Source organism: Xiphophorus hellerii, chromosome 19 (assembly GCF_003331165.1).
Source record: "Xiphophorus hellerii strain 12219 chromosome 19, Xiphophorus_hellerii-4.1, whole genome shotgun sequence".
Classification (NCBI taxonomy): Eukaryota; Metazoa; Chordata; class Actinopteri; order Cyprinodontiformes; family Poeciliidae; genus Xiphophorus; species Xiphophorus hellerii.
In genome coordinates, this window is record NC_045690.1 from 7,891,845 (window position 1) to 7,916,585 (window position 24,741).

The following is a 24,741-nucleotide window of genomic DNA, read 5'->3' on the forward strand; positions in this document are numbered from 1 at the left end:
TTAAGTTGTTGAAACTGTCTTTTTCCTTCCAGTTCACATTTATAACCAACTTTGGATTGTTCTATCACCATAAATATCAATAAAATAATTGAGATGTGTGATTGTTGCTTAACAGATTAAAAATGTTCAACATTTGCTTTAACTCAAAAGAAGTTTGCGCAATGAGCAATAAAAACTGACAACTTTTTATAGGTGTGCAGAGCAGCACAGAAGCCACACAAAGTCTCAAGATGAAATCCTTAAGAGAGTTGCTCATTCAGCAGACAGACTCCTGCAGCAGATCTCTCAGAAAGTCACTTGCCTTGCTGACTGCACTAACCAGGAAGAAAGGCTCACAGTATGTATAAACTGCTTCCTCATAAGACTGAATTCATTTCAAAGTTCAATCATGTATGTTGCAAGTTCTTGCTACCTTCACTTATTGGTAGATGCCAGCATGAAAGCAAAAATGATTTTACAAAGTTATGATTTGACTCAGTCACATTGAAACTTCTTTTTGTTCAGGCACTATCTGAAGAGATGGAGTCCATTATGAAGTGTCTGAAAAACATGAGGGAGTGGTGCTCAGAAATGAGCTGCCGTGAAGGCCGGGAGGCAGCTGTGACCACCACCTGGAGATGGGTATCAAGATTATATCGCTGCGTGCACAAGTTGACAGCACGCAGTAAACAGAGAATCGCAGAGTGGCTCGAGATTGCCAACAGTGTAAGTAAACCAAATAAGTATCTTCTTAAAATTCATAATTTTGTTATTAATAATCCTGATAAGATGGAAAAAAATAAGCTTTGGAGGATTTCAGATGGGATATAAGAATTGTGGCATAGGATGGGCTATCTTTGTTGACTTGAAGAAAGTGTTTGACGCCTTTAACCTTTAGATTAACAGCATAAATAGCAGCATTAAGTTTTCAAAAAGTATTTTTTTCTGTTGAAATGAAATGAAATTGATATAAGAATGAGAATGTATGTTTGCATAAATAACACATTTTCTGAAACGTCTGTCAATGTTGTTCGTGTATCCCAGGGTTCTACACTAGGTCCTCTGCTTTTTTGGTTTTATATTGATAAGATCCCTAAAATGTGTCCACCTCATGTAACTTAGTCAGATGCAGATGAGACCATTTTATATGTACAGGCAAAAATAAGGATCAAGCCCCAGACATACTGTCAAGGTTAACAGGTCATGTTATAATTAATTGTAATAATGGATTTGGTATCTCCATTTAATAACTTTAATAAAAATTTTCAGAATGAAGTTTAGTTTGATGTCTATAAATAGGATAAACATTTGATCCTATTTATAAAATGATGACAAATATAACAAAAATGTTAATCCTTGTTATCTAATTTTATATCATCAGCCTGCCAGGAAGTGTAGATAGAAGTGAGCCTCTAAATCATACACATTTACACAATGAACTATCCATAACTATGTTTGCGCAGTGTCCTTAAAGATATAGAAAGCCAAAGGTAAATACATGGTATGCTAATGGATGGATTTGCTGTTTAGGTGGAGAGAGCCTCAGCTGTTTTGAAGAAGGTGGAGGCAGAGCTTCCTGATGCATCTGAGACTAAGGTATCCACTGAGGAGCTCCAGGAGCTGCTGCAGTCTTGGGAACAGTACCAGGAAAGGCTGGACTGTGAACATCGAGCCCTGTCTGCTCTGGAACTACGCACAGCCAGGTTGTTGGGTGTCCCCGCCCATCTGGAGCAGGCTCCACCCCTTCCACTCTGTCAGCGCCTGCAGTTGATGCAGGGCCAATATAGCAGGTATGTATTGTGTATATTAATGCTGTATGCATCTCTACATTTTGAGGAAATTGTTAGTTGGTGTTGTAAAAGGTTAGGTTACCATAAGCACTGCTACATTTGGGGCATTGATGATGATTATTTATTTCAGACAGACATTTCACCAACAAAACATAATAATAATAAAGACTTTCATGTTTCTAAGTGTAAATATTATTGAATTTACATAATGAAATACATGTAAATACACTACTTATTCTGTGACTGTGAGTCTGAAAAGGAGTATCATGAAGTTTAACTTATATAATGATACCCCTTTTCCATTCATTAATTCATAGCATAAATAGTTTTTCTGTTTCCAGTATCCTTTCCAAAAACAATCAATAATAATAATAACAACTATAATAATATTTCCTGAACCAGATGAAAGTAATACATACACACATACTGTATATACAAACCATCTACCTGCATATATACATAGATAATATATACCTATTTACACACCTACATATATTTACACACAAACCTGCACCCAATTGCCCAAGTCATCCATAGTGCTGTAATTCCCAGCCAAATTCATCATCCCTGTTCATCCTTATACTTTTGAATAGTAACCATTTTGAGTCTTTTCTTAAAATACCTCATGCTTGGACTTCAGTTATTGCTAGATCTGACACAGATAATTGTATCTATGTAGTATAAATTTGCATCGGTCCCATTTAATGCCAGAAGTAGTGCCTTCCAAAATTGCTAATTTTTAAAGAAAAGAAAAAGGACCTGCAGCTGGAGCTGCTATGAAAGATGGTTTTACAAATGGTAAATGGCCTGTACAGCACTTTATCAAGTCCAGAGGAGCCCAAAGAACTGCACATTATATTCAGTCATTCATCCATTCAGACAGTGATGGTGGATTGTACTGGATTGTAGTCATCACTGCAACCCTAATGAGCAGTCCGACAGAGGGGAGGCTGCCATGCACCGGCATTATTTTATAACAAAGTTCAGGGGCCTCATGCATAAAGTGTGCGTGCGCACAAAAAATGTGCTGCGCCATATTTTATGCACAAGTCGGCATGTATAAAAATTAACTTTGCGTCAAAGTTTGCGTAAATATACGCACACTTTTTCTGTGGTGTGAAAATGTGCAGCAGTCACGCAAACTTTTTCTGTTGACAATATCAAACTACAAAGCATCAAAACTCACTTAAATGCACTGAAATCTGACTACATTAAATGTTATTTAGACTAAGAAGTTTCAAATCTGCTGTTTTTTCTTGATTTTAATATTTTATTGTTTAAACGTAAACAATGAAACTGAACCGCATTTTTCCTCAGGCAATAACCTAACACTCACAAAAAATAAGGGGGAAAAAAAGGATGTGAAAACCTCACTCGAATGTAAATAGTACTTTTCCTCAGTTTTTGTCTCATAAAGATTGGTCTCTGCGCCAAAGTGCATGAAATGCATCTATGGGGTAATTTTATTCTGACTGAAAAAGAAAACAGGGTTGGATCAGCAGATTAACTCCAGACAGGTTTGATTATTTTTAAGGTAATCAAGGTATGTATAATCACATGTATTCAAGTAGCTGCCTGAAGGTGAGCCACGTAAATGTGGAGCGCTTTGGCTCTAATGGAGAACATCGCCAATGGAAGGATTCAGAGGGAGCGACTGATCATATTGATCAGCTGGGAAATGTTGATGATGGTTTATTAGCGTTTAGATTGCCCTGATCATCCTGGAGCTCTGAGCAAAACTTAAAGAAGGAGCCGTGCGGTACCGGTACCAGTCCAGCTGCAGTCATTCTTCAGTGGAGCTGCCTGCTTTGTGAATGCGCCTTCATGGACAGAAAGCATCTCTATTTTGTAAATGTACAACTTATGCACATGATTCTACTATTTAGACTAAACGTCCAATTTCCCCACTCAATGACTCTCTGACTCGTTGTCTGTCTTTAAATCCCGCCTGAAAGCGCTACTGTTCAAACAGGCATTTGCACAATCTCTTTATTTATTTATTTGGATTTTTTTTTTCTTTAAAATTTATTATTTTTATTTTTGTGAGGTGACCTTATGTGTCTTGAAAGCATCTTTAAAATAGTTATTATTCTTATAAATATTTATACTGCTACAAACAAGGACGTTGCCATGGTTATTGCTTCACATGGTGGCAGACTTCCAGATATTTATACTAATTTACATATGTATTTAAGGGTGGCGACAGGGTGGACCAGCAGCTGCACTCAATTTCCCGCAAATTAGGATTTATAAAGGAAAGATGCGCAGTCACGTACGAGTGCACAGCTTTATGCATCCAAATTTTTTTGTGCGCTGCACTTTTCTAAATTTTTCCATACGCCAAGTTTTAGTGTGAAAACTGCGCACTCTTTTATGCATGAGGCCCCAGGTGATTGGGAATAACACAAAGTTATCCATGAATTGGTAGACCAAGTATCATCACAGAGTGGGATAAAATTTCTCTCTAGAATCCCTTGATAGTCTCGAGATTTAGTTATATGCTGCACAGATTCAAGGCACCCTGTGCCAGATGCAGGAAAGCAGCACCAGAACACAACAGAGTCTCCTTCATGTTTCAAAGTATGGACAGTGTTTTCTTGATATGCTTCATTTTTTTTATCTGCGAACATATGATGTGGCTTGCCAAAAAATTCAATTTTTGTCTCCTCTGTCCATAGGACATAATCCCAGAAGCTTTGTGGTTTGTCAACATGTAGTTTGGCAAATTCCAGTCTGGCTGTTTATTATTTGTTTTCAACAATAGTGTTCTCCTTGGTTGTTTCTCATTTAGTCCACTTTGGCTCAAACAGCATCGGATGGTGCGATCTGACAATGATGTTCCTTGAGCTTGAAGTTCACCTTTAATCTCTAGAAGTTTTCTGGGCTCTTTTGTTACCGTTCGTATTACCCATCTCTTTGTTTTGTCATCAATATTCCTCCTGCGGCCACATCCCGGGAGGTTGACTACGGTCCCATGGATCTCAAATTTCTAAATAATATGTGCAACTGTAGTCACAGGAACAACAGGCTGCTTGGAGATGGTCTTAAAACCTTTACCTGTAACATGCTTGCCTATACAGTAATTGCTTTCTAATCTCCTGAGACAACGCTTTCCTTTGCTTCCTCTAGTCCATGTTGAGTGTGGTACATACAATGTCACCAAACAGCACAGTGACTACCTATAGTCCTATATATAGGCCCACTGACTGATTACAAGAATGTAGACATCTGTATTGCAAATTAGTAGACAAACCTTGATTTAACATGTCCCTTTGGTCACATTATTTTCAGGGAAACCATCATTTTGGTCCAAGTCTGTTTCATGAGTTTATTTTTTAAACTAATTCTTTTGAAGCATGTTTAAAAAACAGTGTCTGACTTTCATTTGTTCATTTTCATAGAATTTTTATTAATTATTACCTTTGTCAGATTCAAGTTAGCTTTATGACCATTGTGGGTTTTTTGAGAGGTATTAACAATTTTGTCCATGTGTGTATGTATTTTATAATTGTACATCTTTTAAAGTCAGGATTATAACTCTTTTCAAAATTAATACCTCAAATAATTTCATATTTTTTCATGTAACAACAAATTTGTTTGATTTGATTGTGTTTTTCTCATGATAGACCAACGGAAACCGCAATGTACTTTTAAAATGAAAGGAAAAGGCCACCATTGTTTGCCAAACATTTGGCAAACAACAGTGTCTGGCAATTTGCCCAGAAATAAATGTTTGCAGTTTAGTGAACCATGAAACAAGGTAGAGACATTGGCCCAGGTTAGTTTGGATAGCTTTTGTCGTCAATAAATGAAATCAGCATTTGAAGACAATCAACATTCTGTGACTATAAACACTGTTGAATGATCTGACACATTAAAGGGGCAGTATTATGTAAAACCTACGTTTTCGAGCTTTACGTTATATGATATTTCTTAATCAGAAAATAAAGCTTCCGCAAAACAGAGCAGCCCTCACTGTAGCTTGGCATTTTAAGTGTGTGAATGTGTGTTTGAAGGTGTGAATGTGTGAATGTAGTGTGGAGCACTTTGGGATCCTCTGGACTCGATAAAGCACCATTTACCATTTCACCAAATTAATGTATGACAATAAAAATAAAAAACAACAAATCTAGAAGGGGATACATTATTTTTAAAGGAATTTATACTGAGATTGAAATACAAACAGTTGACTGCACTAGATTTTAGGTATGGGTATCCTGACAGAGTACACTAAAGTTTGTTTTGAAAAAAGTTCCTATTTCTATTAATACTTTTGAATCACATTGTGTGTTATGTTGGTTTTGTTGTGTATTTTCAGTGTGGGACAGAAGAGCAAGGAGGGTTTTCTTGCAGCCAGGCTGGAGATGGATGAGAGAGACAAGATCCAAGAGGAGCTGCAGGTTATCCATGTGTGGCTCGAGGATGCAGAGAGTCTGCTGTCAAAGATGGAGCAGAGTAGCAGCACACACAAGCTACAGGTAAGAATTAACTCTGAAACAGCTACATACACACGGCAGCTTTTCACTGTTGCTGTTTTTACACTAAACCAGAAGTGTACTTTATTCATACATCTATGATGTATATGTGTCTACTTTGAACGTGCTTGACAAACAAAGCTTGATTCTGATTGTGAATAATAATTAAGTAGCTTAGCGCCAAGAATAGAGCACTCAATCTTTCTTTCTTCATCTCCTTTTATGGAAACTTTGGTCTTCTAAAAGAGTTCCGTCTCCCCCTTTCCTCAGTTTATGTTGTTTCCTCATAACTTTATGTTATGTGTCTGACTATGGAACCACTAATCTTTTGTTCTGTTGTACTGGTAGATCATTTATTTGATTATTAATCTCAAGTCAGCCATGGCTAAAGACATAATAAACTCACTTGTTTCTCAGTCAAGGATTAAACTATTAAGCCCCATGTAAAACATACAGTAAATCTAGAGATAAAGTATGATAGGTAGTTTGTTTACCTAAATACAAAGAAAGAACCACAGACAACATTTATGAGTTTTCAACCAAGCTTCTGCAGAAGGAAAAAACATAGCAAACCACTTCTCCAACGTGTTTACCATGCGTTCTGACTCCCTGCAACAGAGCCTGTCTTTTTATTAAGCAGGAGAAAGAAGGGAGTCAAGAGTGAAATGTGGGAGAGTGATAAATCAAAGAATGGCTATTCTGAAACAAGGAAGAACTACATTCTACACACAAGCAGTTTAAGGAGTATCCCAAGATAAGAAGCAGCTGCAGCTTCAAGGTTTAGGGAAAAGACAAGTTTTGTCTTTCACATGGTTTAACAAATTCCTCCTCTCTGGGGTGTGAATACTAAACCTTTAAATGAAAAACAAACTGGTAACTACTTATGTAAGAATGATAACAAAACATAATTATTCTAACAAAGTACACTCTATAACAATTCTAGTGGTTTAACATAAAAATGAGTAGGTCACCAGGTTCTAAACATAGTTTGATCTGAAGTACACAAATGGTAGATTCCTCCATTTATCTATAAACTGATCCTTTATTGAAATTAAGAGTCTTACTGCACAAAGTGTCAGGATCTGGGGTTGTTTGAGGTTTGGTTTTGGATTTTTGTCATTTCCTTAGTTTTTTTCTATTTTTGCCTTGTTTTCCACTTCTGTTCTTCCTTAGTGATTCTAGTTATGTTTATCCTTGTTTTTAGTTATTTTCTATTGTTTTACTTTATCATGTTTCTTTAGTCTAAGTCAGAGGTGTCAAACTCCAGTCCTCAAGGTCCACTGTCCTGCAACTTTTAGATGTGCCTCTGCTGCACCACACCTGAATAGAATAATAGGTCATTAGCAAGGCTCTGGAGAACTGATCTACACAAGGAGGAGGTAATGAAGCCATTTCATTCCAGTGTTTTGTACCTGTGGCACATCTAAAAACTGCAGGACAGTGGCCCTTGAGGACTGGAGTTTGACACCTATGGTCTAAGTTATTCTTTAGTGTTAGTATTCCCTGTTCCCCTGTGTACTCTCCCTCAATCTCCTGTTCCACTTTTCTCTCTTTCTCTCCTTCCACTCACACCTGCAATCAATTAGCTCATCAGCCCAGTCCTTATGTTAAGCTCACAACTTCCCTAGTATTTCGGCGTCATAAGTCCGTTACTATTCTCAATTATGATAAATAATGTTTTTAAAGATACAGTATTGGAAAATAAATGGGATGTTTACTTTTTGCAGATGATGGAGCTGTTTGGAAAAGTGAGAAAAATGTGAATTTCATTGTAAAGAAATTACAAGAGGTTATTATTGAAATAGAGAAATAGGCTTTGCAATGGGGATTTAAGTTTTTAGCTGAAAAAACAAAAGTAATAATATTTAGTCAGAAAAAATTAAACAAGGAAATAAAACTAAAATTATATAACCAAGAATTAGAGCATGTAAAGTGTATAAAATCTTTAGGATTATGGTTTGATGAAAAATTTAAATGGAATATATACTGTATATTCAAAAAGTTCTTCAGAAAATCTTAAATATTTTGAGATGCTTGGCTGGCAGTGACTTTGGAGCAGATAGGCAAACACTAGGGATGCTCCGATCATGGATGATACCGGTCATCCAAGAGGTCGATCTCTGGATCGCCTGGAATTGCTGTTAATTTTACGATTTAGGTATAAATGATACTATGCTATATGGCAAAATAGAAAAATAATCTGGCAATAAATTCACCTAATTTAGACATAATAGACATATTTTAATACATATCAAAATTTTTATTTATTTATTTTTTAAGTTACATGCTGCAGCTGTGAGAGTTCACTGTATGATGGAGGTTGAGCTGCACTGTGAAATATTGCTACCAGTAGTGCGTAACGGCGGTGCAAGAGCAAAAGCAGAACCAGCGACTTACACCGCCAGCTTAAAGACTTGAATTATTTTTTGGGTTATGTGTTTAGCTTTCTGACACTCATGCTAATCCGTCTGAGTGTTTGTAGTTGTAGTTGTTACCTGCTATCTGGCTGCTCAGGATGTCCTTTTTTTCCTGCATTTAGCCTCGAAATAGTCAAACTCCGTCAAGTGTTTGTTTTTTAAATGTCATATTAGATTCGTTGTGTCATTCATTTTGACGTGCTTCACCCCCGAGGTAATTTTCTGCTGGAACACGCAAACTTCCCCATTCACTCTCAGAGCGTTAAAGTTCTACACGACAGGATTTGTTTCTGTGTGCTTGCGCAATGTGAAGGAAAGATGAGATAAGCTGCACAAGCAGGCTGAGAGATAAATGTGATGGTATTGGTGATCGGCAACAAGAGACAGTGATTGGTTACCACTGATCATACATTTTTCACGGAAATCGTCCGATTATGATCAGTGACCAATCCATCGGCACACTTGTAGCAATCACTAAAACAGATTTACACAGGTATGATAAGATGTAACATAGACTTTGGTTGTATAGCTTATGGTTTAGAAGCTAAAACACATCTGGTTAAATCAGAAATTGTTCAACATCATTATGTACCGGAGCATTTAAAACCACATCAACAGCAGCAATAGTAGTAGAAATCAGAGAATTGCTGTTAGATTTAAGAAGAACAAAACTAGAAATAAAATAAATAAGGCAATAACTTAGTACATCCAGCTTGGGAAATCTTTAATCTATGTTGGGAAAAAGAAATGAGGAGTTTTGGATGGATAACTGAAGATAAAATAAAAGAATTTAAAGATTAGAAATTAGTCAAATAACACCATTATCAATTATACCACCCTGAATTCTACCAGAAACAACAGTAGATATGTCAATAATGGAAAAGAAACAAGATTAATCTCACACCACAGATAATTATTCAGTACAATTACATTTAAACAATTATCAATATGTTCAAATCTATACAGATGCATTAAAAATAACTAGGAACAGCTTTTGTAGTTCCAGAATGCAATATAAAAACAGAAAAACAAATTACAGACGGATTATCAGTATATACAGGAGAAATGTTGGCAATATTATTAGTTTTACAATGGGTAGAAGACATAAAACCATTAAAAACAATAATTTGTTCAGATTCAAGCTCTGCATTAAGTTTAAAATATAATCAATCAGATAGTAGGACGGACATTTTATTAGAAATATTTCATGCATTATTCAGAATACAAAATATGGGTTTGATAGTTATATTTGTGTGGGTTCCAGCACATATTGGAGTAGAAGGAAATGAGAGGGCAGATAAAATGGCAAAAAGGGCAATTCAAAATCCTATTAGTTTTACAGTTAAAACAAGTAAATCTGAGGGAAAGAGTATTGTTAAACAAAAACTGATGAAAGAATGGTAAACAAGGTGGGAGGAAGAAAAAACAGGAAGATGATTTTATAAAATTCAAAAGACAGTAGGAGTAAGAAGATGATAGGTGTTTTCTCAATCTACATAAAAAGAACCACAAACAACGTTTATTAGGTTTCATCCAGACTTTTGCAGAAGGAGAAATCAGTGGATAGCTTCTGCAAACCATTCACTGCGAGTTCTAAAAACCTCCTGTTGAAGCTTGCCTTTTATATTCACAGAAGGGAGAGATAAAGAGAAAACATAAGTTTTGTCTCTGCACACAGGTCATCCAGTACTTTCTCATGGGAGCGATTTCTCCCAAGGGCAGGGGGAACATTCTGTTTGTTAGAGATAATCATGCTACACAGACATTCTGTAAATGTGGGTCAAAAAGCTTCAACATAGCATTGATTCATACACAATAAACCTAAAACATAAAAATGAAAAGCAAGTTAGTAATGTAAACTACTAATATAAGAGTGATATATGTAAAACTACTAATGTAAGAGTGATAACACATAATAATTCTAACAGAAGAAATGTAAGAAGAAATAGAAAGGAGAAACGAGTGATAAACTTGAGATTTAGACATACAGGACTTAATTATACCCTTTTTAAAATTCAAAAGCATAATACTGGCAAATGTGATCACTGTTTAAAATATGAAACAATAGAGCATGTTATTTTAGAATGTCATAAATATGACAAAAGAGAGAAGATATATGAGGAGAGAGTTTGAAAGTATTAAGGAAAAGGGTTTTTTTAGATATTTTGAGAAAGAATTTGGGGAAAAAAACATAAGCAAATAGTTATTCGATTTTTAAAGAGAACTAGATTGTTTCATAGAATTTGATTGTAGTAGTTGTATTTGTGAATTTGTGTGTGATAAATAGATGGGTAGATACAAAGTTATGTATAAGTATGCATATTTTTGTGTATATGTGGATATACAGTATATATGTACAGGTAGGATATATTTCTTTCTTTATTTATTGTAGAATATATTTATATATATATATAAAAATAGATAGACCATCATGAACCACACTCCATAACAATAGGTGGCGGCGGTATAAATGTTTGTTGCCAATTACCAGTAACACCAAGACGAAAAAGTATTTAAGCCTCTCATCCAAATCCTCACATCTACTCCTGTCATTTCTGGGCTTCCCTGTGTTCTCCCGTTTGGATGTCTTTGGATTTATTATGAGTTTTTTCCTGGCTCCTGTGATTTTGGTACATCTTGATTTTTCATTTTTCATTACTTAAAGATGATCCATGCTAACAGCTCCAGTCTGCTTTGTGGTCCAACCGCAAACCCACATCCCATGACACAAAGTTAGTTTTGTTGTATATGACAAAAATGTATATGACTGACTGATTATTTTTCTGTCTGTGTGCTACTTTTTGGAGCCTCTCTTTGCACATCCTCAGAATCTACAAATTATGGATCTGGTCAACTGGTCTCTCAATGCAATTGATAAACATATTATCTACGAGAATACTGGGCTAAGGAGGGCCTATTTGTCCTGTGGGGACATACCTGGCGGGATACATTTTGGACTCTGGGGATGTGTATAAAAAATGTTGTCTGTCCATGTTATATCTGGAAGATGTGGAGGACTTGTATTTATTTGGATTCATGATAACAGGATTTCTGCTTTTTGGAGCTGGCGGATACCTGGCATATCGACAAATTTGGAAGACGTCGGCAGCTGTTTCAGCCCCTGTTAAGCTACCTGATCATTGTGATGGCTGACTAGTGAACGCTCAGACTAACATTATGTGAGGAACTGGAGGAGAGTAAGGTTTAGGCTGAGTATATGGATATGAATGGTTTTTGGCAACCTCTCTCTTCAGGAAATCATAGGGAACAGGACATAGGCAGAGTTATATTACATCCACTAGGATTACCTAGAAAAAAAAGAAGTTAGTACAGGCTGATAAAAACAAACTTCAGGGTGCTTGAAAGGGTTTGCATTTCCTCTGAATTTGTATATGGTACCTGAGGATACACAGGTAGCATTGGTCAAGTTAGAAAATGTGATATCTCTAAAAGGCCTTCTGGAAACGTCCATCACCCAAGGGAAATCCTTCTCTACTACGGTTAATTTCGTAGTTCCACTATTTGAAAGGGTTGCTAAGGTAGTTTTCAGATCCATGGGAAGTGGAACCAACAATGTTTGTACAGTGAGAGCATGTGGAATGAGAGAATCGATGAAACAACTTTGATTGGTGATTTTCCTAGCTGTGATCCTGGCTGTTTGCCATCAGACATTGTCGACATCATCATGATGACTGATCTGATGAGCTGTTCTCCTTTTCCTGTGCAGGACAGAGGCTGCAGGAGACTTTGTTGTTGTTCGATTAATGTAGCCTGCTGTTGGTGTAATGTTTTTTGTTATTCTTCCTTGTAGTCCATTCCCAGTTCAGTATGGGCAGTATAAAATCAAAGCTATGATCAAGGCCCACAGTACCTTCCAATTTCCATAGAGCTGCATCAAATCCAGGTGTCCTGCTGCCCCTCCTTGGGTAGCTCTGCTCTTCACGCTGCCCTGTCATCAGCAAGTGCAGGTGGGGGGATAGTTGGAAACCCCTCTAGGAATGAGGTTCTGGCTGCCCCTGGTCCAGATCCCCCGGCATCTCAGGTGGTTCCTCTGGTGGATCCCCTGAAAAGCCTTTGCACTGTGTGGCGTGGACCAGGTGTCCCTTCCTTCGACTTTTACAGCAATGTGGGTCACCAGTAGGATGTGGTACGGTTCCAACCACCTCCTTCTGTTGTCTTTGATCAGCACCCACTGGCCTGGCCGGAATAGGTGCAAGGGGTTTTCTCAGCTACTAGGGGTAAGGCAGCTTTCACAACCTGGTGAGATAAAGAGAGAGACCTTGACAGAGACTTACAATACTCCAGCATGCTGTGTTCCATCCGGTTAACCAACCTTAGTACTTAGTACTGTGGGATCTTTGTAGGTTTCTCCTTCTGTGGCTGCAGGTCTGCCAAACAAAATTTCAAAAGGCAACTTCAGAATCTGAGCAGACAGTATATCTTACTTTATTCATTCCTGCATTTGACCTGGAGGAGGAACCATCAACATACAAAACCATGTCACATGAGAGGAACATCTTTTAAGTCAGGTCTGGGACGACACACAACATTTAAGACAGCTGCGCAGTCGTGGGGTCCCCATCATCAGAGGTAGGCAGCAAAGTGACCTAATATCACTGTCAATTTTGACAGTGATATTAGCCGCTGCTCCAACCACAACAACAATTCCTTCAACCACAACAGCTGCACCAACCACAACCACAGCTGCTCCAAGCAGCTGTGCTTTATATCATGTTATAATTTCATTCCCTCATCAAAAACACACACACCTAGGAGTGTGTGTGCAAATTGACAGTAATATCACTGTCAATTTTGACAGTGATATTAGTATACCTCAACCATCTAGCAGCAGAGAGATGAGAGGTCTTTTGTTCCAGTAAAACTATTGAAACCGAATGAGGGACAAAAGCAGTTAACTGATGGTATTCAACAGTTAACTGTTGGATGGTATCCAACAATATCATGTGAATCTAACTGCTTCTTTTGAACAGCTTCTATGTGCTGTGGGGACAAAAGCTGATTGTTTTTTGAGATGACATGACCTAAGAAAGTGACCTGTTGTACAAATTGCAATTTTCACTTTGAAACTTTGTGGTTGTTTTCACATAAATATCTCAGCAGTTTGAGTGTGTCCTGTTAGCATTGTTCCTCGGATGGACAACATAGAAGAAGGTCCTCCACATAAAAAATCAAGACTGAGCCAGGGGTCAAAATAAGACCTTATAAGGATTCTCTCAGGACTGAGTTGTAGATTGTTGGGGCTTTGCAAAAGCCCTGGCAAAGTCAAGTAAACGTGAATGGTTTTCCATTGAACTCGAAGGCAAACCAGTACTGACTTTCAGAGTCCACTGGAATAAAAAAAAAGTGTTTGACAGGTCCACCACTGAGAAATGAGTTGCTATTGCTCATGGAATTTGAGACAAGATGGTATTCGTATTTGGTACGGAAGGTGCCCTGGGCAGAACTGACTGATTGACCTTCTGAAGGTCATGGACGAATCTCCATTCATCTGGAGTCTCAGGGGGTCTGATTTTTTTTTACTGGAAACAAAGTAGACTGTACAGGACATCTTGGACATGGAACAATCACATCAGAATATAAAAGTGAGTCAAAAACTGGTCTAATACCTGTCAAAGCCTCTGGTTTTAAGGGATATTGTTTTTGGCACAGGCGAAAGTCTGATTTTGGTGTTATTACTACAGGTTCACAGTTTCAGATGAGGCCCACATCATATTTGTGTTTAGCTCACAATGAGTCAGGCAGCTGATCCAGCTCTGGGTGTGTAGGTGCAGCCGCAGCACACAGCTGTGGTGGTGAAATCAGCTGCAGAGGTGCATGAACGTTTAAACACATTAGTAGAATTTGAATAGAACACATAAGGAAGTGGGGTCGGTTGCCAGTCTGTAACTCGAAGACAGTGCCTGACAAATGAACCCAAATCCTTCCATTCCCAATCAGATGGCTTTGCCAAGGAAAACATGCGGAATAGAGTTTTGAACATGATACGATTTGTTTTGTATCAAAACAAATTGATACAATTTGTTCTGATACAAATTGTGCCAATTTTTCAGCAGTCAAATTTACTGAAATTGCTGCTATGGATGTATCCCAGAACAAATCAGAAAATTGTAATCTTGTCTTAATTTTGTACCAAGTCTGCTCATAATCACGATCTGTACCATCAGAAAGATAGGATAGAGATCATCAGGTGACATAAGCTCAGTCCTGGGTTGAACAGCATTTTTGACCAAGTTCAGAGAAACTCCTGTTACTTTATAAATTGTGGGGTACTTAGCAACCCAGAACAAGAATCAAACATTGAGAACCAACATTTAGCTTTCTACTTTACTAATCTAGAACAAACTTAGAAAATACAATCTACTTAGCAACCCAGAACAACTGAAACATTTTAAAGTATAGTTTTTCTTTTGCTGTGCCTGCTTTTCTTTTATTATGCTTGTGTTTTTGATTTACTTTTAATTCATGTAAAACACTTAGAACTGTCATGTTGTGGAAAAAGTGATATATAAATGAAACTTCTTTTAATTTTGTTTTACATTTCATTTACACGGTTTCCTCTGTTTGTTTTCAGGAGTTGTATAGACAACTGTGTGCCCACAAGACTTTATTGCAACACATTATGGAGAACCTTAAAATGAAATATACTGTGGTCCCTGTTGAGATTGACAGCCAGATGCAGAAAGTCACTAAATTACTGCACTACGTGGAAGAAAAGGTACACCGAATGTCTGAAATTATTCAAAGTTGAGAAATTGTTGGCCCTTGTGTGTTATTTGGTACCATTAATAGTATATATTTTCAACAAAATAGTCTTAGACTATAAATGGTTAACGTCGTACAGTTGTTCATCTATCAGTCTGTCCATTTGTCCATGGTAGTTGATTTTAGGTAGGGTTAAGACTGGCACTCTCTAAGTCAGAGGTCGGCAACCCAACATGTTGAAAGGGTCATATTGGACCAAAAAAACCAATCTGTCTGGAGCCGGAAAAAATTAAAAGCCTTATATGGGGCTTACAATGAAGGCAACACAGGCTTTAAGTGTTTATATTAGCTATTTTAGCCTATTATCAAAACGACTAAGTGCGTAGATTCAGATTCAAATTCATTTTATTCGTATCCCAATTTGGGCAATTAATATTGCAGCAAATACAGAAGGCTATTTGCCTTCTGTATCAAAGATTAAAAAAATAAAAAATAAAAATAAAAATACTATAAGCACATAAAATACAGATCAACACATAAAGGCAAGAATACAGCAGTGTATTTCATTATTGGCCAACAGTTGCTACACTATATCAGGTGCAAGTCCCCCTACCTTGTCCTGCATTAAAAAGAGATATTGCTGTAGGAACAAAGGAGTGCTTGTACCTGTTACTTCTTATACAAGGAAGTCTGAGCCTGATGCCAGAAGGCAGAAACTGGAAATCAGCATGTAAGGGATGAGAAGTATCAGCAATAATGTCTTTAGTTTTCCTAATGATTTGTTTTTTACACAGTTCTGTAAGTGAGAATTGTTCAACCCCTAAGATCTTATTGCTAGTATGTATTACTCTGCTAAGGGCATTTTTTGGTCTAATACTGAGATTTCCAAACCAACAGAAGAGGGAAAAGGTCAATACAGATTCAATATATGAGTATGTTGGCCATTCAGGAACTAGGATGTTTTCAGCTTCCAGGAATTGTGATGAGATCCTTACAACATGGGGTTGTACATTGTCATGCTACAACATGAAGTGATAGTCATGGATGAAAGGCACAGCAGTGGGCCTGCATGCTGGTGTTCCCGCTAAAGTCTTTTTTGCCACTATTTTCCCTTTACAACAATCATACAATATCCTGCACCGTGTGGTGTGTTACATGGTGGTGTGTTGAATATGCCCGATTTTAGATCGGGTATTCAACATTGTCTTGGCCGGTTATTGCAGCCTGGGGTTTTTTCCCTGACTGGGAGCGAGAACGCAGCCTGTTGAATGTGACAGGTAGCCAATCAGAAAGCGTGGTGACTTAAGCACGGAGGGGAATCCCAATCAGTGGACATGGCGCAACTATGTAGAAATGTTTATTACTATACGTAAAGGTTATTATTATATATGTTTATTGTATGTGGTTATGTTTATTCAGTTAAAAATGAAAAAACATAACTCACCTCCAAAGTGCAGCAAATAGAGCGGCTGCTCCCACCGTATTTTATCAAACACCCTTTCTTTTTGTTACCTCTTTTATCGCTTAAAATGAGTCCACAAACTATCACTACTGCTTCTACATCGTCATCCGTGTATGGTATGTTGGGGGTTTTATTGGATTTTCTTCTGAAATCGGGATGTTCATGAATGGAATCGGTTTGTGTGTGGTGTGTTGCTCCTGCCGTGTGGCTGGACACACGAACCGATCGAACCTGTTGTACTTTTATCGGCTCGTGTCGTGTGTGATCACAGAAGTTTGGAAAATCGGCCGACAATCCTTAATTCGTGCCGTGTGAACCAGACTTGAGACTCCCAAGCTCCATTCCTCTCATCGCGTCTCGACCACTGCCCTAACGCTCTCTGATTCTGGTCGCTATGGTAACGTTTACATATCCCTTCAACATAAGATACAGATACACCACAAAAAGGAACATTTTACTTTCATGAAAATTTTAACTCACGAAAACGACTAATGGGAGCTGAGCCTGAGCTTGTTTCTCTGCAACGAGACAGTCCCATCTGGGAGTGATGAGAGACACTAACATCCATAGTTTTGCTTATGCACAGGGTGCTTGGTCTCTACATGGCGAAGCAGTTTGAGCTTCATTCCCTCATTAGCGTATTATGCAGAGCGGGCTTGGAATGTGGGAATAACCTACAGGGATAAATCCATTCTCCTGTCTCTTCTCTGGGCCTTTTCCCCTTCGCAAAGAAACTTTCCAAAATATATGATCTGTTTCTTACTCATTTTGCTGCTTGTGGGCTCAGTGTTGGCACGCAAGACGTAACCGAGACAATCCGGTTAAAGGATTTTCAAAATAAAAGATCCTCCAGACTCAAATAATACGGTCCGTGGCCCGGGATGGGGACTACAGCTTTATAGTACAAACCACAGGGTGAAAATAGCAATATATATTATTTTATCATTATATGTTATTTTTCCATGACAGGTGCCTCACCATGATGAATATATATATATATATATATATATATATATATATATATATATATATATATATATATATATATATATATAATCTTAATTTTTACAGAACACAGTTAATAATGCTCAATAACATCATTGAGCAATAGCTCAGATGTATTTTTTTTTTTTTTACAGTTTTTGTAATCTTGCTAGTTTTGGAAGAATTCTGTAATAACAAAAAGACAGCCAAATAACCAATTTGGTTGCATTACATGGGAGCACAATTCCTGTTTTGAGTGAGTGAACTCGCATCATTTGGTTTCAGAGCAGTCATGCACCCACTAGGGATAATAATTTTTTCATGAACCACCTGGTCCCACCCACCCACACACCTACCCAAGTACTAATTAATATACTATTGTAAATTTGTGGTCTTATTGTGGTAGAGGGGTTTGAGTGTCCCAGTGGTCCTAGGTGCTATGCTGTCAGGGGCTTTATCCCCCTGTTAGGGCCACCCAAAGCAGACAGGTCCTAAGTGAGGAGCAAGACTAAGTGCAGCCCGAAAACCCCTTATGATGAAGAAGATCATTGGAGAAAGTATTCCCTCACCCTGATCACTGGGGCCCCACTCTGGAGCCAAGCCTGGAAGTGGGGCACATTGGTGAGCGCCTGGTGGCTAGGCTTTAACCCATGGATCCTGAAGAGGAAACTTGGGCACCCCTTCCCATAGGCTCACCACCTGTGGGAGAGGCCGAAGGAGTCAGGTACAATGTGGGGTGGGTGGTGGCCAAGTAGCAATCCGATCCTCAGCTACAGAAGCTGGCTCTTGGGACATGGAATGTCACCTCTCTGGTGGGGAAGGAGCCTGAGTTAGTGTGTAAGGTTGAGAGGTTCCATCTAGAAGTAGTCTGCCTCACCTCAATGCACAGTTATGGAACCAGTCTTCTTAAGAGGGGTTGGATACTCTGGAGTTGCCATTGGTGAGAGGCGCAGAGCAGGAGCGGGCATACTTGTTGCCCTCCATCTTGTGGCCTGTACATTGGGGTTCACACCAGTAACCGAGAGGGTAGTCTTCTTCCGCCTATGAGTGGGGGGACAGGTTCTGACTCTTGTTTGTGCTTATGTGCCGAACAACAGTTTAGATTACCCACTCTTGTGTTATGGTAGGAAAATCTGATGAGGTAGCACAGATGATCAGAACACCGGAAAGGTGGTTTGAAAATCCATTTTATTTAAATTAATCTAATGAGACTACTATGTTGCTGGTCAGTTTTACCCCTAAAACCATTTGTAATGGAGTATGTCTTTCCTCTGATCATGAAATATGTGCAAAAACAAGAGAAGTTACCTAAGATAACACAAGTAGCTGAAGGATAGGAGTGAAGTTGGTTAGTGACCTGTCCCTGCTTTGGATCTTGATATTTGTTCTTGTTTGATCAATGAGGTGGCAGAGGCAGTGGAGAGGAGTGGTGCTGTCCACAGGCTGGGGACGAAGCTGTCTGATATCCAGGTCAGCCTGAGATCTGTTCAGAACAGAATGAAGGAGAGAAGCCCCACAGTGACTGAAGCAAAGATCACACAAAAGGTGAGTTAAAGTGAGAGAGACGGGAATGGTGTTGAAGGTACAGTCTCTTCATGGGTCACATTATTTTCTTCCAGTGAAATTAACAGACTAATTGTCATAAAATAGGTAAAGAAGAATTTCCCTTCCCACCCCCTTGCTCTCGGAAAAGGCGGACGCATTTTTCCTCTGCTCCCTTCCTGCCCTCCTTACTCTGTTTTTGTGCTGTCTTTTTCTCTATTTTTGGAGAATTTCTTTGCACATCCTCCCAAAGGAAGGGAGGATGTGCAAAATTACGGATTTTTTCAACCGGTCTCTCAATGGGCACAGGAGAGCCCTCTTGTCCTGCGGGGACATACCTAATGGGATACACCCTTGATTTATTCATGATAACGTGATTTCTGCTGAGCGGGCTCGCTTATTGACAAATTTGTGATGGACTTGGCCGAACTAGCGAACAGTCAGACTGTTCGTGTGGACAGAGACGCAAGTTTGATGCAAGTCTTGCTGAGACTCGCAGCCCAGCTGAGGACTATAAAACTCACTAACGGAATGGAATTGATCTTGGAGAAGGTGCTAGTTTCGGTTCAGTGGAGTGGCCACACTAATTTGGATAATTGGGAACTGAGATGTATTGTTAGAATTTAGGAGAGACTGAAATTTATAATCTACCCGACCTAAGACATTCTGTATCTGTATTGGCTTTTCCCATGTTGCCTTGGGAGGGCTGCATATTTCAAATCTCCTTGAAGATATGTAAACATAATGATCCTTTCCACTTCACCCCCTCTGTTATCCATACAGCTGTGTAGATGAGTGCTCCCAAGGACATCATGCCTAGATAACAACATCTTATCGGATTTCTGCCAGGAGAGTGTGCAACATGGTTTCATGGCCCCGTGATGTCACCACCTTCACTCATGTCTTTGTTTTTCCTAAATGTTGCTATGCGCCCTAATGTGTCCTTTCCTTTTTTATTTAATTTTGTTAGAAACTGTTGAGTACTTACTTTTAACCCAGAAAAGGAAGTAGAACACACTTGGAATCCAGAGATTCTAAGTGTGTTTAGTCACTCTTTACCTTATTTTTTAGAAACTGTAGAGAACTGGTACTCACTATTTAGACCAATGTTATACTTCTTAGTTAAGTTTTTAGATTATTAAGCAGAGAGAGGAATTGGAACGAACTTAGAATCCAGATAAAATTCTTCCAGAACAGGAACACTTAGTTTTTATTATTACTTAGAAACTGTGGAGTACTCATTACTTTTACAAATTTAAAGCATACTTAGCAAGTCCAGAGAATACTTACTTACTTTAGCAACACTGAACAGGGATTAGAACAAACATAGAATCCAGAAAAACTACCTTAGCAACTACGTTTTGGACTCCTATTCTTCCAACCCAGAAAAGGAATTAGACCAGAGGATACTTACTTATCTCCAATGGACTGGCGACCTGTCCAGTGTGTACCCTGCCTCTCACCCAAAACGTCTTGCTGGAGATAGGCACCCCTCCCAACCTCACTAGGGACAAGGGTGTAAAGAAAATTTATGGATGAGTGGATGGATAGATACTTACTTATACTTATCTTCCAACCATGAATAGGAGTATCTAGTTTAGCAACCCAGAACAGGGATTAGTACAAATTTAGAATCCAGAAAAAACTACCTTAGCAACTACTTTATAGACTTCTGTCCCTCCAACCCAGAAATGGAATTAAACCAGAAGATACTTATCTAGTAACCCTGAACAGGAGCACCTAGTTTACATACTTTAGATCAACATTGGATTATTGTTCTTTTCTTTGGTTTGTTATTTTGTTTGTATTTCATTTTAATTCCTGTAAAGCACTTTGCCTTGTTGCTGAAAATGTGCTATATAAATAAAATTGCCTTTATTTTTACCTTGACATGATTTTGTTAAAGGGTTAGTAAAGTAATAACTTTGCTTTAGTAAAGTCCCATAGAGAAATGTGCAGCTATTTCTGCTTTTTATCATAATATCTGATCAGTTTCATTTTATGTACAAATTAACACCATAAAAAAAGTTTTAAATAAATGCAGCTATATCTGTGCTCAGCGTGTATGGGATGAGCTGGATGTTTGGCACTCCCGACTGGCAGCTCTCGAAGTGGAGATGCAGGACTTGGAGAAGCCAGAGGAGGTGCTGATCCTCACAGAGAAACTGGTGGAGGTGCAACAGCTTCACTCCCAAGTAGCCAAACAGGCAGAACAGAGGACAACTCTACTCAGCAAGGTGAGAAGCTGCCTTCTGATAACCCTTCAGTCTGCCTATTGCCTCTTTTGTAAAACATGATGACATAAAGTAATAATGAGTAAGTTTAAAATGTCGCAGTCCTGTATTCATGTGACTTTGCAGCTTATGTTCATGCCAGCATTATATTTAAATACATTAACTTACAACGTATTTATGCTCTTTGAACTTTCTGACGCTTGTGCAAACTTCACTTTATCTTATTGGGAGTTTATATGATAAAACAACAGAATGTAGTGCATGATTTGGAAAGTGGAAGGAAAATGAATCCTCTTATAGAATAGAATCGAATCGAATCGAATAGAATCGAATAGAATAGAATAGAATAGAATAGAATAGAATAGAATAGAATTACTTTATTCATCCCAGCAGGGAAATTATTTCGCAGTTACAGCAGCATAGAGACAAGACGCACACAACCACCACTGAGTAGCAATTGTAGACAAAATAAAAATAAAAATAAAATATAACATGCTGTCAATATAAAAAGCAGCTTAGAGCAGTCCTTGCAAAGATTCAAAAAATGCAGATACAGTATGTATATGTAAATATATGTACAGCAAGTGTGCCACAGTGCAGTTGTGCAAAATTGGACTGATTAGTGCAGAACAATGATTTAGCTTTTATTGTACAGTGAGATGGCATGTGGCAGGAAGGATTTCCTGTATCTGTCCCTACGACAGCGGAGCTGGAGCAGCCTATGTGAGAAGGTGCTCCACTGTCTGTCCACTATGTGGTGGAGAGGGTGCTGTTTATTGTCCATAATAGACAGAACCTTCTTCAGTGTCCTCCTCTCCACCACAGTTTCCAGGGACTCCAGCCTTAGTCCCAGTACAGAGCCAGCTTTCCTGAGGATTTTGTCCAGTCTATTAGAGTCGCTGGCTCTGATGCTGCTTCCCCAACACACAGCAGCAAAGAAGATGGCACCGGCAACAACACTGTGATAAAAGGTCTCCAACATCTTGCTGCACACATTGAAGGATCTCAGCTTCCTTAAAAAATAGAGTCTGCTCATCCCCTTCTTGCACACAGCGTCAGTGTTAGATGCCCAGTCCAGTCTGTTGCCGATTACAACTCCCAGGTATTTGTAATCCTCCACCTCCTCCACCACTTCCCCTTTGATCTTTAGTGGCCGTGAAGGTATCTTCTTCCTTCTGAAGTCAATCACCATCTCTCTGGTCTTACTCATGTTGAGCCTCAGGTGATTCTGGTCAGACCACTCCACAAAGCTGTCCACCGGTGTCCTGTACTCCCCCTCCCCTCCATCCCCTATACACCCGACAACCGCTGAGTCATCAGAAAACTTCTGTAGGTGACATGACTCAGAGTTGTACTGGAAATCAGTGGTGTACAAGGTGAAGAGAAAGGGAGAAAGCACAGTTCCCTGTGGAGCTCCTACGTCACTGACCACCACATCAGACAGGACACTGCCCAGACGGACAAACTGTGGCCTGCCTGTCAAGTAGTCAGTAACCCAGGAGATCACTGAGTCGTTGACACCCATCCTCCGCAGCTTCTCACCCAGCAGCAGAGGCTGGATGGTGTTGAAGGCACTGGAGAAATCAAAGAATGTGATTCTCACAGTGTCTCCTCCACCATCCAGGTGCGACAGTGCTCGTTGCAGCAGGAAGATAACGGCATCGTCAACTCCTAAGTGGGGCTGGTAGGCAAATTGCAGGGGGTCTAGAAACGTCCTCACCCGAGGCCTCAGCTGGGCCAGGACCAGTCTCTCCATGACCTTCATCACATGAGATGTGAGAGCAACTGGTCTCACATCTCTGGGTCGGCTGGCCTTGGCTTCTTGGGAACAGGAACCACATGTGATGTCTTCCACCGCAGCGGGACTCTCTCCAGCCTCAAGCTCAGGTTGTACATGTGTACCAGTACAGGGGCCAGCTGGATGGAGCAGGTCTTCAAGATCCGTGGTGTAATGCCATCAGGTCCTGCAGCCTTCCCCTGGTGTAATCGCTCCAACTGTCTCTCAACCTGGCCTGTAGTCACCGTTACCGATAGTCACCGATCTATTAGAAAGGCTACCATCTCAACAGCTCTCCCTGAAGTAGGCCACACTTTTCTAATGTCCTCTTTCAAAATTATTGTTTTCTTCCTATTATACAGTTATGGTTCCCTTTGTGTTGGTTTGTTGCATAATATCCAAATAAAATACAGTGATATCTTTATTTGAGAATTTGCAAACACATTTCCTTAAATCCATATCAAGAAAAGCTGGAGTGGCTCTGGGCTACTGGGGAAAGAGTCTACTTTTTCTTATGTCTTTGTCATGTTTGACTTACTTATTATCTTAGCAGATGGTTTAAGAACTAGGCTTTACTAGACTCTGTGAAATCTATACTGTGAAAGTTATTAACCATGCAAAGTTGTTGCATCCTTAATCAGATACACACATGGCTTCAAGAACATCAAGAGATGATCAAGAGCTCCAGGTGCTGGATGACTGAGGCTCAGTCATGGCTTGCTGCTCCCTGCACATACACCACAGCTAAATGTCTGAGGAGCCACGTTCATGCTCTTCAGGTCATTACACATTGCTATGTTCTCTCCTTTTTTTATGAATACATCAATTATGATTTTTTTGTATCATAATTAGTCCCACGATGTAAGAGATATGTTTTTAGAGTGAATTACTGTGCATTTGGTATAGATTGTGTTAGGTGATGCATCGCAGATCCGGTCGACACTGCAGAACTTCATCTCAGTCCTAGAGGAAATGTCGCAGGTTTGTGATGTCACCGCACTCCACGACCAACTGCTGGAAGCAGATCACAGAGTGTCAGAAGTTCATGGCAGCTTCACAGCCCCCCTGTCTCAGCTGGAGCACGCAGCTGCTGTGAGTCTGAGACTTTATCCTTCCTGTACCTTTAGGTGCCGTCATGTCACTTGACATAAACAATACATTATCTTCAAATTGCAAATCTTCTGTAGAAACTTCAGGCTTTATTTCCAATTGATTTTTTTGCTGATGCAGTGGACCTCCTGGTATTTGCAAGGGTTAAGAACCACAACCGCCCTGCAAATAGCTGAAGTCCGTCAATTCTTGAGACCCCTTCTAAAAATTCTAACTTCCTATTTCAATAGTTCAAAGACCTTAATAAG

The 24,741-nt window shown here is 39.1% G+C and overlaps 1 protein-coding gene across 1 annotated transcript in view; it reads left to right on the forward strand.

Moving 5' to 3' along the window:
• The first annotated feature begins 182 nt into the window (after nt 1-182).
• LOC116709311 (nesprin-2-like) overlaps nt 183-24,741 on the forward strand; it is a 35,300-nt gene continuing 10,741 nt past the window's right edge. Inside the window, exons 1-9 of the mRNA XM_032547749.1 lie at nt 183-337; nt 505-705; nt 1,510-1,769; nt 6,088-6,247; nt 15,254-15,397; nt 19,235-19,375; nt 21,433-21,609; nt 24,025-24,162; nt 24,290-24,475. Of these exons, the coding sequence (XP_032403640.1) occupies nt 520-705; nt 1,510-1,769; nt 6,088-6,247; nt 15,254-15,397; nt 19,235-19,375; nt 21,433-21,609; nt 24,025-24,162; nt 24,290-24,475 (1,392 nt within the window). The 5' untranslated portion in view covers nt 183-337; nt 505-519. The remainder of the gene's footprint in view (nt 338-504; nt 706-1,509; nt 1,770-6,087; nt 6,248-15,253; nt 15,398-19,234; nt 19,376-21,432; nt 21,610-24,024; nt 24,163-24,289; nt 24,476-24,741) is intronic.